A 12,831-nucleotide genomic window follows, 5' to 3' on the forward strand; every position below is an offset into this window, starting at 1 on the left:
TCTGTAAGTCCTATCCCAGAGAATCCAACACCTTCTGAGCTCTGAGGGTACCAGGCAAGCAAATGGTATGTAGACATACATGGAGTAAAACACCCATACATAAAAGAAAGGAAAGAAGAAAGTTAACCATCTCATTCTCAGAGTCAGACACTCTCTGTGCCTGGCTTAGCTGCCAACGTACTGAAGCTCGGTCTCCACCTGAGCAGACAGACACCCACCCACAGGTGCACTGGCTGGCTTCAGGAAGACCTGCTATCCATGATGCTAAAACACGTTGGCAGCGTCAAGAACTCTACCACCTACTGCATCTGGGCTGGCTCTCCTCCATCTTTCATGTGCCTTTGCAAACGGGTCACAGTTCCTAAGTCCTGATTAGATAAAGGTTCATACCACAAACCCCTTATGGGGCATGACCCCAATTCTCCCATAGTAGCCATGCCACAGGGTTTTGAAAAAGTTACCTCCACCTCAAAGTCAGACAACGTTACACTCTGGGAAATGAGTGCCGATCCCTGAAGTGATACAGAGAAAGCTCGCCCTGCCAGCTTTCACAGCCAGCTGTTTGCCAAGGAATGGGTAGAACTAGGATCTCCTGGCCATTTCACCCAGAATCTTAAGCCATTTCTCTGAAGACTGGCCAATGAGGACCTATAGTAGCCAGACAAGGGAACAATACTCTTCCAAGACACAACTAAAGCACTCTACATTGGCGGTCTGTCCTCTGTAAATTCTGCCACAGCCATACATTACTGAAATGTCTCTTTGCTTATTCCTAATGTGAATTTTTTTTTTCACCTAATAAACTGTTTGAGGAATAATGTCTATAGCCAAATGTGATTTCTATTTTTTATTCACTCCCTCAAAAGTATTTCCACATAGCCTGGAGTATGTAAAATAACAACAACAACAACAACAATAATAATAAGGGATAGGAATAACTCCTGGGAGTGCAGGGGTCAAGGCACACTGGGAGACTCTGCCAAGGCTCTGTATCTTGGTTTTTGGTTCTGTGACACAAGGTGGTTAGATTTGACAGTCTCTGGCTTTTCGGGACCTAGTGTTCTAAAGCCCTAGATTTTTCTTTTTTTTAAACAGAAAGCAGTATTCCCTGGGAGGTGTGCCTGTGCCCACCATCACCATGGCTCCCCCTGTGCCATGCAGGCCTGGTACAGCAACTCTGCAGACATCCAAAAGGCTTAGGACTACAGGTCTGGGGGAATTAGTGAACAGGGGCCTTCCTTGTTCCTGTGGCTTAGATATGATAAGATGTCAATACTGGGGGAAATGTAATGGCAAGAGAAGGTACTGATACCTGGTCATTCTCCAGCCATTTAGGGGGGCATTTTCACCCTCTTTATGATGAAGAGGAGGAATGGGGTTGAAAGATTAGGTGACTGGGCCATCCCTTCATCTGATCTCAGGGTGAATTTCAGGGGGCAGAAGCTCAGAGAAGGCTTCCAAGAACAAGAGTAACTTGGGTCCATTCCCACCATCTCCTCTAGGATAGAGAGCTAACAGCAAGGCCACTGACCCCCTCACCTTCCTGGGGTGTCTAAAGGCACTGCTCCCTATACTCTGGGAGTTCCTAGAAGCTCTCATTCCTCTTCAAGAGGCTCACACCTCACATCTGGTCAATGCAGTCTGAGCACAGCATCTCATTCACATAGTTGTTAGAATATGCTCTATAAATTGGACTCTGTTCTGGAGGTATTGTATGGTCTCAGTAAACGATACTGTCATCATCAACCACAAACCTGGAGGCTGATTTTTGTCTCCCATTATCTCCCACATTTATAGTCAATACTTCTACAAAACCTATAGCTAGTACCATATTCAACATCACTCAGCCAGCTACTGTCACTTTGCACTACACATTAGTAGCTTCTGCACCCCAGCCTGGGAAACATGCTAAAATACAAGGGAGATCAAAGGGTCTCCAAGGCAGAGTTTTGAATGAGCGGCCCCCTGCAGGGTCACTGACCAACAGGAGGCCTAAGCAAATACCACTGGAAACTAAGTTTATTAGCTTACAGAATAAAAAACTTGATGAGATGTTTTATCGGTGTCTAAAGATGAGGATGACCCACCATCTAACTATGCAGAGGTGTCTGTGGGTTATAAGCTGTAAGCTCTGCAGAGAACATAGGGAAAGGAAGAGATGGAGACATCCTGTGGGCTCCTCATCCCACCTGAGAGTCTGAAATACAAAGCCACGTAGAAGAGGACGGGAAAGAGCAGCTGCTCCGTTTCTAGTGGAAGGAATCACATCTCCATACTTGGCATGCCAGCAGATATGACATGTCCCACATGGGGCATGGTTTCTGCAAAGTGAGTTCCAGTGAGTTATCAACAAGAGTCAGGGTACACAGTGAAGCCCCAGGGATGGTCCCTGGATTGCAACCAGCCTTATTCTCTAGGCCCAGCTCAGCAGTCAACAGTGATAGTCCAGGCCAAGATAAAGATCCTCTTTTCATCAGGCCAAACCAGATGTTCTCATGTCCCCAATGGTCTGCACAGGGGTGTAGAAAGCAGGCCTTCCAGGCCAAACCCTCCACCCCAGATACAGCGAAATTCAAACAGCAGCCCCATGAACAGAAAACACCCCACCCTGCCCTCATGAAAAAAATCACATTCTCCTGAGTGTCCAGGATGCCAAAGAGGGGAATACAGAAGCAAGGAAGTTATGCCGGGATTATGTTCTCTTCATATATTTAATTTCATATTTATTCATGAGGCTGGGGAAGGGAAACAAAAGTTTGCGGGGAAACCACAGACAGTGGAGCCATATATGCACAAGAAGTAGTTGGCAGTGGTAACTACCGGGCCACAACTCTGTCCGGAGGTCTCTCTAGAAGGGCTCTGGACAGGCTCAGCAGATGCCCTGGATTCTTGGTTTCAATCACAGAAACGTCATGACAGTGCCTTTCTTTCCAATCTGCCAGGGTTCCAATGGGAAGAAGCGGATAATTATCCTTTAGGGAGCAGAAAAAGAGATGTCAGCTCCTTGGCAAACTCCTCATCTACCAAGGTCCCTAGACATGCCCAGGTAAGATGTCAGGCCAGCCCATCTCAGCCCACAGGGTATTTTACCAGCCTACCCACTCCAGTTAAAGATCCTCGCGCCAACACAGTCAGATGCAAGATGATGGCTATGCATTGGCCCAGGACAGACATAACGACATAACACAGTGGTAAGCATGCATTAAGTATATTCTGTGCACACTTGCATATGTCAGGCTGGATATGGTCCTCCTATTTTTTTCTTTCTTTCTTTTTTTTTAGATTTTTTTATTTATTTATGTACAGTGTTCTGTCTGCACATATGCCTGCAGGCCAGAAGAGGGCACCAGATCTCATTACAGATGGTTGCGAGCCACCATGTGGATGCTGGGAATTGAACTCAGGACCTCTGGAAGAGCAGCCAGTGCTCTTAACCTCTGAGCCATCTCTCCAGCCCCCAGACTCCCTATTTCTAACTGCAGGCTCCTGTGGGCATGCCCAGTGCTCAGGCCATTGAGTTTTTAATCAAAGCCCAGCTCAAAGCCAGACAAAGGTCAACCCTGATTCAAATCTGTCTATGGAATAAAGGACTCCTCCATCACAGAGATAAAAAGAAGTGCCTAGTGACAGTCTGGCACCAGGGGGCGCTGTGGGCAGAGCTGAATCCTTAGGATCCCGTCTGTAAAGTTGGCCTAAAACAGTTGTCGACCTAGAGAAGATACCAAATCTGCACACGCAAAGACCCGGGAAAGCACTTGTAAGGATCAAATGGGATAATGGGTGTAGAGATCCTGACCCATGCTGAGCAGGAGAATGGCACAGTTAAAAAGTGGCCTGTCTCCTCCACTTAAGGGCGGACTTGGAGCAGCCTTCACAGGCGGCCATTACCAACTTTCCTGAGCCAAAAAGGATTCCATTCTGGAAGGTTCTGTAAAAAGTATCCCCTTAGTTCCTCATAGGCATGGAGTAGGCCTGGGAATATGAGACTCTAACCCTGCCTCAGAGTGTAAGGGGTTTTTTTTTGGGGGGGGGCACCTTCTTGTGAGGGAGGGAGGTCATTTAGCCTGACCCACTGCTTTTATGGAAAAGAAGGTTACATTTTGGAAATAGTTTGGGTCCAGGTTGACCTGGGATCTTTCAGCTGTGGTAGCCCTCAAATCAAGGTGTTTAGTTAGCTATTCCGGCCAATGGTCTTTTGGCTACCCCATGACTCTCCCGGAGCCTTATCTAGTCCAAAGGTCTTTGCCTCAGGACATGACCAGATTCCCTCTGGAAAAGTTCTCCCCGAGAACATCCTAATTCAGAGACAGAGCAATCATCTCAGTGGTTCTGAGATAAGCACATTCTCAGCACACACACACACACACACACACACACGGAAACACTGCGGGTTTCCAAAAGAATCAAGCTCTTGCCACCATTCTGAAAACAGACCCACCGTTCCAGTGCCTAAGTGAGCAGATGCATCTCCTTGCTCTAGGTCCCGGGGTGCTTTCTAAAATCAGCAAATGATGTAGTTTACTCCCAACCTCAAACAGCGGGCCCGGAGTCAGGATCTCAGCCGTCCCAAATAAGTTCCCTGACTAGCCCTACACACCTGTCCTGGTCCAGGGCCAGCTCCTTGGTGAGGAACTCGAAGAAGCGGGAGCTGTGGTTGCGGTTCTGCTCTGCAGTGCCCACAACACCGATGGAAGAGACCAGAAGCTGGACGCAAGGCTCTGTGGATCCGTTCATCAATAAGGTCATGCCAGGCTTTAACGTAACACTCACGCGCTGCAGGAAACACAAAAGTTAAATTCTGAATCTTGGGCAGGCCAGCCTGGCCTCCGGCAGCGGGCGCGCCAAAGTCTTAACGTGGGGGTCTGAGGGATGAGGGTTTGGGGCACTGGCTAGGAACCTTGGAAGTCAGTCACGTCAGGGTCACCCCTGGAAAGGGTGACCAGGAAGGGACGTGGGGAGGGCGGATGGGACACGGAAGGTCAGAAGTCAGCAGGCGGGTGGGGTCTCTGAGGATAATAGTAAAGGTCATGGGGAGGTCTGACCCTCCCAGCCCACAACTTCCGCGCACCCAGGGCTCCCCGACCCTAGCTCACGTCTTCAGGTTTGTCCAGGATGGTGGCGGTGGCCGCACACAGCCGCTTCTCGAGCCCTGCGGGTACGCGGCTAGCGGGCAAGTTCGTTTCCAACTCAATGAATGGCATGTTGGGCGGCGAGAGAGATCCCAACACAGCAACTGCACGCAGAGCCGCGGGGGTTGCAGAAAGGGGCGCGGGGCGGAGCATTGGGGAGGGGAGGGCCACAGCGAAGCCTCTCATTGGCCAGGCAGCGACGGCGCTCCTGGATTGGCTACCAGGGATACTCCTCTTCTGCAATCATGCGCCCTGGCTCCAAATTACCGAAGTCCTAGCTTCAGGGCCTCTGGCCCTCCCAGTCAGCAGGGGGCGCTGTTTCCATCTCGGCGTCCCAGCCAAACACCCTTCACGCTTACATTTCTGCAGGGCACTTCACACTGCCAGGCTGGCTTGAAGTTACTTGAGTGATGGTGATAATTTCAGATTCAGTATGGGAACCGCACTTCTTTTGAACAATCGTGAAACCAGATATCACCTGTGGATGAGGTGTGCCTGGGCAGGACCCTAGGGCAGGGGCGTCTCTCCCTGGTCTCTTCCTAGCCTCTTCTGTGAGTGATGAAGCATTGTCCACCAGAGGGTAGCAAAGCCATTTAAAACAAGGCAATCTGCCCTGGCAGTGATGGTGCACGCCTTTAATCCCAGCACCTAAGAGGCAGAGGCAGGCGGATCTCTGTGAGTTCGAGGCCAGCCTGGCCTATGGAGGGAGTTCCAGGACAGCCAGGGCTATGCAGAGAAACCCTGTTTTGAAAAAAAAAACAAAACAAAACCCAAAAAACAAAAAAGGCTATCTAAGTGTGCATGCATACTAAAGGAAACAGAAACAAGTGGGCTGAGAGACTCAATCAACACTCTTGCTGTTCTGTTAGCAATTTATTTATTAGGTAATGCACACACCAGAGGCCCTACGGCACAAGATTAAGTAGCTTGACAATTTGGAGCTGGAGACATGCAGAAAACAGGGTTAGAAGACTTGGAGCAAGCAACACTGCTTGGCAGCATGTGGAAAGTCGGGACATTGCCAGAAACTTCCACCCCTGCAAGGAACATCATGGACCAGGCTTGCACCCCACCTATGGCAGACAGCATCACCCCAGAGGGAAGAGAAAGACCCAGAGGACAAAGGCCTTTCCCTAGACACTCTCCATCTGTGACATGTGCTCAACCCAGGGGTCAGAGATCCTGCCTGCTAACATTGAGGAAGGGAAGGACAGGGAATGAGGAGCCCAGAGGCATCACACGGTGCCAAATGTCAAAAGATACAGGAAGAGCACTAGGCAAAGAACACAGGGGCACAGGGAGGGCAGGGTGGGAGAGAGGAGAGGGGGGGAGATGTCCATGTCAGAGCAGGAGAAGGCCTGAAATGAATACAGTCAGAAAGGTGTGGCCTGGAGGGTGGGGCAAGGTTTCAATGGTTTGTACAGTTTCAAAAGAGGAGCATGGCCTGGTAAGTAGTTCCCCAGTGTTTCCCTGTAGATCTCTCCAGGGGTCAGGTGAAAGCTAATGTCACAGCACAGAGCAGGTTGGGGACACAGAAGGAACACATCACTGTCTAAAGGAACTTATGGACCAGAGACTTCGTGTCCTAGTGACAGCCAAAAAGACATTCTGCCTCATCTCTTCCGAGTCCATAACCCAGCCTGTTTCCCTTGACGGTGCCACGGGTCCGGGCTCCTCCCTCAGTGAAACAAGCACTGCACTGAGATCTTCAGTCTCTCCTTCAAGGCGGGGTCCATCAATGGTGGCATATCCTTGGCCTTCAGGACAATCTCATGGGCCTCCTGGAAGAGTTTCTCCCCCACCGCAGCTTCCACACGCTGCCGCCATGCCGCCAGCTTGGGTCGGCTCTCGAAGATTTTGCAGCCAGCACTGACAGGCTGTAGGGAGCAGAAGCCAAGGAGAGGAGGGGCTGAGTTCCACCATCGACAGGGCAGCGAGGCCTGTTTCGCTGTTTCCCACCACCCCCACCCCCATGTGTGAGGCACCTCTCAATGCCTCCAAGAAAGATTTTTCTAAGGATTTACTGGATAATGCTAAGGATCAGTAATGGTCAAAAGCTCAGTCATAAATCAGGCATTTCATGTCAGCCCTCCCAAGGCTTAGGAAATACTGGGGAAGAAGTGGAAAGAAGACAAGAGATTGGAGAAAAGGGAAAGTAATCATGTAGAACACTGACTTCCAGGAATGGAAAGGCAGAGCATTGGCACATGGGGCCCACTAGCGTCCTGTCCTGGAGGGATGAAGGCACTTAGGGGTCTCACCCCTCTCTGAGGATGATGGTTGTTGGGAGAGGGAGACATTTTCTTCAGTGGCCACTGGTTAAGGTGCCCAGGCTTTGTAAACAAATCCTCACCCATCCACCTGTAAGCCACCTTGAAACTCACTGTAACACACACACACACACACACACACACACACACACACACACACACACCATGATGGAAGCTAGTCAGAGACAGATCAGCAGGAGGAGGACAAGAGATGGCCAAGGGGTGAATATGATCCAAATACATTATGTACCTGTATGAAAGTGTCGTCACGAACGCCATTGTTATGTGCAGTTAATATATGCTAATAAAACATTTTAAAATGCACTTTCTAGATGAAGATGCTAAGGCTCCGAGGGAGAAGTGACTTATCCAGGGGCCCCACCGCCAGAGAGTTGGGATGAGCACGGGCTCCCTCCCAGGACCCACCAACATTCAGCAGGTGGCCTCACTCCACAGCACTCACATGCATCAGCTCTGTGATGGCCATCAAGTCAGCCACAGAGATCTGGGATCCTGTAAGGAAGGCCTGGTCCCGCAAGAACTTGTCCTCCAGCAACTGCAGGCACCTGTCCAGCTCAGCCAAAGTGGACGCCAACATCTCTGGGGGGACCGGCTGTCCCAGGTACACAGGGAACATCATCTGGTGGACCAGCAGAAAGAAAGATTTAGCTCTGCCCAATGTCACCCTCTTATCCATCCATCTCAGCTCCTAGGACCTTTCCTTGCTCTTTTCCTGCATAAAGTCACTCCTGGCTCTCAGGACCAAGACCTCAACACAAAGCTCTCCCGGGTGCAGCAGCCATCTTCCTGTCCCCACTTCACTTCGAGAGGGACCTCTCAAGAGAGACAGGGTAGTTGATACACTGCTGAGGGAATTACTGGGCTAAAGCCAGTACCTAGTAGGACCGCTAGCATGAAACTCTGACATTCCATGCTGGAATTCTAAGATTCCCCAAGTTTAAAAGTTGAAACAGAACATTTAATTTCATTTGTATACTTATTTATTTCGAGGGATTGCGCACATGCTCTCACACACGCATGCGCATGCCTCCCTCACCCACAGCATGCTTGTGGAGGGCAGAAGGCAACTTGCAGAAACTGGTCCTCTCCTTCTACTATCACAGGGACTGAACTCAGGATGTCAGGCTTGGTGACAATGGCCTTTACACCCACCAAGGCATAGCACCGGACCAGGAGCTTTCATGTTTAATGGGGGGGGGGGGGGGGGGGGGGGGGGGGACATGGGACACCGTCTCCGGTGCATCCGGAGGTCCCAAGGGGTAAGCCTGCCCTCTGCCCCTATGGCTCACCTTTTGCCACATGGCCCTGGTGCAACCATCTCGAAGGGCTGTGTGCTGCCAAGACAGGTACTCATCCACTCGAGCGCGAGCCTGAAGATCCTGAGGGTACCAGTGGTCAGGGGCCTTGTACTTTCTACTCAGATACAGCAAGATGGCCACGCTGGAGGGATGCACAGAGGAGGAGAACATGCCCTGGTCATTTCTTAAGTCACCTTGGTCTAGGCCCAGAGTGTCTTGTACCTGAATCTCCACATGCCTTCTTATCCAGCCTGGGGACCCTTTCAAACACAAGGGGGATGGGAGCTCGCCTCCGCTCAGATTCTCCTGAGGCCCTTCCTTGTCTACAGGAAGCCTTTCCCTATTCTCCACCACCTCCCTCCACCCCAGCAGTGCTGACCGCAGCCCCTCAGCCTGTACCCCTGCATGGTCCAACGTCCTGGCCTTCGCCTTTGTCCTTCCAGCAAGAACTCACTTCCCACATCCCTGGCGCATCAGTACTGGAAGTTCCTGCTTGCTTACCACCTCTGAAGAAGACTTCCCTCTTAACCTCTCGCCTGAAATCACACCCCCAACTTGTCTCTACTCGAGTGCACTCTCCACCTGCCATGTTTCTGTCACTCCTCCCTCCAAAATATGAGTTCCCTGCAGGCCCAGACTTCATTCTGCTCAAGCTCCAAGGGTGGACAGTGGCCTGGTGCTGCTGAGTGCTCAGCAGAAGAGAACTAAGTTCAATGGGTGGTCCTTTGGCTTCAACGGAAGCAGCGCCCCCGCCCTGCGCATGCCCTGCGCATGCCCCCAGGATATGTGGCAGATGTGGTATTTGCAGGGCCTGGTACAGCTAATCTCTCTTTGGCACTGTCTTTCCTCCTGAGGGCTGGGCTAACAGGGAGGGGCTAGGAAGCAGCCTACCCTATATCCCAGGCTCAGTTTCCTCATCCATAAAATGCAGAGAGGGAGGGAGGCATGCCATGTCCTCAAAAGCCCCATCTCAACCCCAGATACCTGTTTAAGTTTTATCTGACCATCTACCCCTTGGGGCTGACACAGAAACCACAGTCCATGTTGTTGGCAGTGGGCCCAGACAGGTGGCCGGCCTCACACAGCTCGGCTGCAAGCCAGGAGCCCATTACCTCTCTGCCAGGATGAAGTCCCCATCCTTCAACGCTGGTACCTTCCTCAAGGGGTTCACCCGAGCAAAGTCATCCGTGTAGTGCTGGCCTGCAGAGAGACCAGAGAGGTCAGGGGAGAGGACTCCGAGGCTCTTCAAGGTCCGCCTGCAGCCTTCCCAACATTCAGGCACCAGTCTCCCACAAGAAGCCTCAGGGAAGAGGAAGTTACCATGATGGCCAGTGGATCGCTGATATTGATCCCATCATAAATACCGATCCTACAAATCCATTTGCCTTCACCTCTTTGAAGCCTGGGTGTCCACTTGAGTCTGGGAAAGAGGTGATTCTGTGCAGTTATGGCCTACCGTCGTCCATATGCAGACACACAGTCTCATTCCAGGGCTCCGATCCATCTCCCTATCCTAGGCAAGAACTCAGTGGGTTCTTCTGACCAGACAGGGTGACCCGTGCACACCCCACAGCTCCAGTCCCTTCTAATCTCAGTTCTCAGCTCAATGCGGCTCTTGCCAGAACCAAGTCCCATCTAGAAGCTCACTTCTTCCTTTTCTGTGCCAAGCCCTCACAGCTCTCTCCTCACTGGAGGTTCCCAGACCAAACTCACTGCCTCTCTCCCAACCACCCTGCTCAAGCCAGATCTGATGATAACAAGCAAGGTTGCCCAGTCAGTGTGAGTAGAGTCAGAGAGGATTTGGTGAAGCCAGGTTCTAGATCCAGCTGTGGGTCTCTCTCTCTCCTTCCACAAACTGCCCCTGTGCAGCCCCTGTCCTGTAGCCCACGTGGAAAGCGGGAGGCCTCAGCTCAGCTGAACAGGAAGTTTGAGCCTCTCTGCCTGTCCCCTTGTGACTGTGTCTAGCGGTAGCCCTGCCTCCACTGAGTTCTGCTTCAGAGGCTGGTTTTTCTTTTTGGGTTTGTTTGTCTGTTTTGTTTTTCAGGCTAACCAGAGCAACATTCCAGCTTCAGTGAGAGCCAGTGCTGGTCTCTCCCACTGTCCATTCACACAGCCCTCTAGCTGACTGGAAATCCCCATAAAGCAAACTTCTAGAAGAGGAGGTGGGGTGTGAAGTCAGCCTGGCAAGCCTGTAAAGCCAGCTCTGTGGGAAACTCGAAACTCTGGGACTGGGCTAAGAGCTAGTGCAGTGCCTGGACATCTCAGCAACTCTGTCTCAAATGATAAGCTGAAAGAGGGCTGGGAGTATAGTTCAATGGTGGTGTGATGGATATCCTGTCCCCAGTAAAAACACACACCACACACACACACACACACACACACACACACATACACACGAATGGCAAGCAAGCCTGGGACTTGACTCCATGACTCCAGTGGGTAGGAAATACACAAGAGCCCTAAGTGGAAGATCACACACCCAAGTAAAACAACTCTTTTCTGCCCCAGAATGCAGAAATGCAAGATCCTCCACTTAGAAAACGAGTTAGGTCAACTTTTTTTCCCTCCAATGCCAGGAGGTGGGATTTTCATGCCCTGGCTCTCCTCACCCCACCTCACCCCCCAAAGCCCCCTCCCCCACCTCCTCCCAAGAGCTTCTAGTGGACCTTTGCATCTGGTATTTGGAAGGATGTTAGTCACCAGGCAAAAGTTCTTTAAAAATTCACAGTTGAGGGGATTAGAGAGAAGGCAACGTGTTTAAGACCTGCTGCTCTTTCAGAGGACCTGCATCGGATCCCAGCACCCACGTCAGGTGGCTCACAATCACCTAGAACTCCAGCTCCAAAGGACCTCTTCTGGCCTTCTGGGGTACCCGTACACACACGCATACATACATACATAAACAACAAAGCTTTAAAAAAAAAAAAAAGTCCACCGCTGATAACTGATACAACCGCTTCCTCCGGGGAGCGACTGGCGTTTCCTCTCGTTTGCACACCTGGCCTGACCGTACACAAGGCTGCAGACTACCCAGGCCTCTAACCCGGCCCACCTTTGAGCAACTCTATGGTACGCAGCTGGAAGGGGATGTTGTTCTTCTTGGCGAAGATGTACACTGCACGGCAGGGCTGGGACATCAGGTCCAGGTAGAGCTCCAGGCCCATGGCGGAGGCTGTAGGAGTGGCCGCTGGCAAACCTCGGGAGTCCAACCGCGCGGGAACTGCCCCTGGGGACAGAGTTGAGAGCAGCCGCAACGGTGTGCAGGAACGGCTGGACCCAGACCCTCAGGGCTTCTGATCCTGTACCAGAGCCCGATCACAGCCTTTCCTCCCATTGGATGCTCATGAGAACTTCGGGCCAATCAGAGGCGGGCTGCCGATTGAGTCCTGCACAAATCAACCTGAACTGTGTACCTGGGTCTTGCTTTTGGGCCAAACTCCTCCCCGTACCTCGGGACATGAAAGGCGTTTCCATCGGGTGAATTTAGGGGCAAACGAGCTGTGCTGTCTGCCTGCCTGTAGTTCACTTTCTCTCCCTCCACTCAGGGAGAGGGCTGAGAGAGGGTGGCTTCAAAGTTCCTTAACACAGAAAAAGAAAAAGGGAGTGGAACCGCCTCCTCACCCAGTTCCCGGGGGCCCAGGGCCCAGGATGGGGATGGTCTTTGGCCAAGCGTGCAAAGGCTCGGCCAACACCCTGTGAGGAAATGATCTGGCCCTCTCCATTCTTATTTGACCCCAGCTAATCCTCTTCTAGAAGCTAGGGGGAGGGAGGACTGCAGATGTGCCTGGGATTGGATAAAACTTCTCCACCCAGTGCAAAAAGCCTTCAATGGCCCTCAGGGGCACCCAAGGCCTATATGACATCATTTCCCCAAGAGAAACTCCCAGTTTCCCAAATGACAAATCCAGAAAATGCACAATAGGACATTGGGATAGTTGAGAATAGCTTTGTCTTCCTGGTTCCAAATGTTCCCCACCCCCCACCCCCAGGAAAGTGGAAGCTGACCTCTCTAGACTGAGAGGGGAGTGCCCAGTCCCCATTTTCCCACCTCTTCCCTTGGGTGCATCCCAGTTCTCCACAAGTTACCTTTGTCTCTCCCCCTCCCCCCATACC

General features: G+C 51.5%; 2 protein-coding genes across 3 annotated transcripts; both read right to left on the minus strand.

The window, feature by feature from the left end:
* Nucleotides 1–2,692: 2,692 nt before the first annotated feature.
* LOC118569699 (D-dopachrome decarboxylase) lies at nt 2,693–5,278 on the minus strand. The gene is made up of 3 exons (XM_036167858.1): nt 5,094–5,278; nt 4,598–4,773; nt 2,693–2,972 (listed from the first exon to the last, which is right to left on the minus strand). Exons 1-3 carry the CDS (start codon nt 5,199–5,201, stop codon nt 2,900–2,902), a joined length of 357 nt encoding a protein of 118 aa, XP_036023751.1. The 5' UTR covers nt 5,202–5,278; the 3' UTR covers nt 2,693–2,899.
* Nucleotides 5,279–5,987: 709 nt separating this feature from the next.
* On the minus strand, nt 5,988–12,657 carry LOC118569650 (glutathione S-transferase theta-3). 2 transcript variants are annotated; one of them, XM_036167753.1, is made up of 6 exons: nt 12,168–12,657; nt 11,771–11,944; nt 9,831–9,918; nt 8,710–8,860; nt 7,863–8,039; nt 5,988–7,006 (listed from the first exon to the last, which is right to left on the minus strand). In XM_036167753.1, the coding sequence occupies exons 1-6, from the start codon at nt 12,190–12,192 to the stop codon at nt 6,809–6,811; spliced, it is 813 nt and encodes a 270-aa protein (XP_036023646.1). In that variant the 5' UTR covers nt 12,193–12,657; the 3' UTR covers nt 5,988–6,808. The 2 variants fall into 2 exon arrangements, with proteins under 2 accessions (XP_036023646.1, XP_036023645.1); XM_036167752.1 differs by having other exon boundaries at nt 12,132–12,657.
* Nucleotides 12,658–12,831: the final 174 nt, after the last annotated feature.

The sequence above is a fragment of the Onychomys torridus genome, chromosome 18 (genome assembly GCF_903995425.1).
Source record: "Onychomys torridus chromosome 18, mOncTor1.1, whole genome shotgun sequence".
In the NCBI taxonomy this organism is placed as follows: domain Eukaryota; kingdom Metazoa; phylum Chordata; class Mammalia; order Rodentia; family Cricetidae; genus Onychomys; species Onychomys torridus.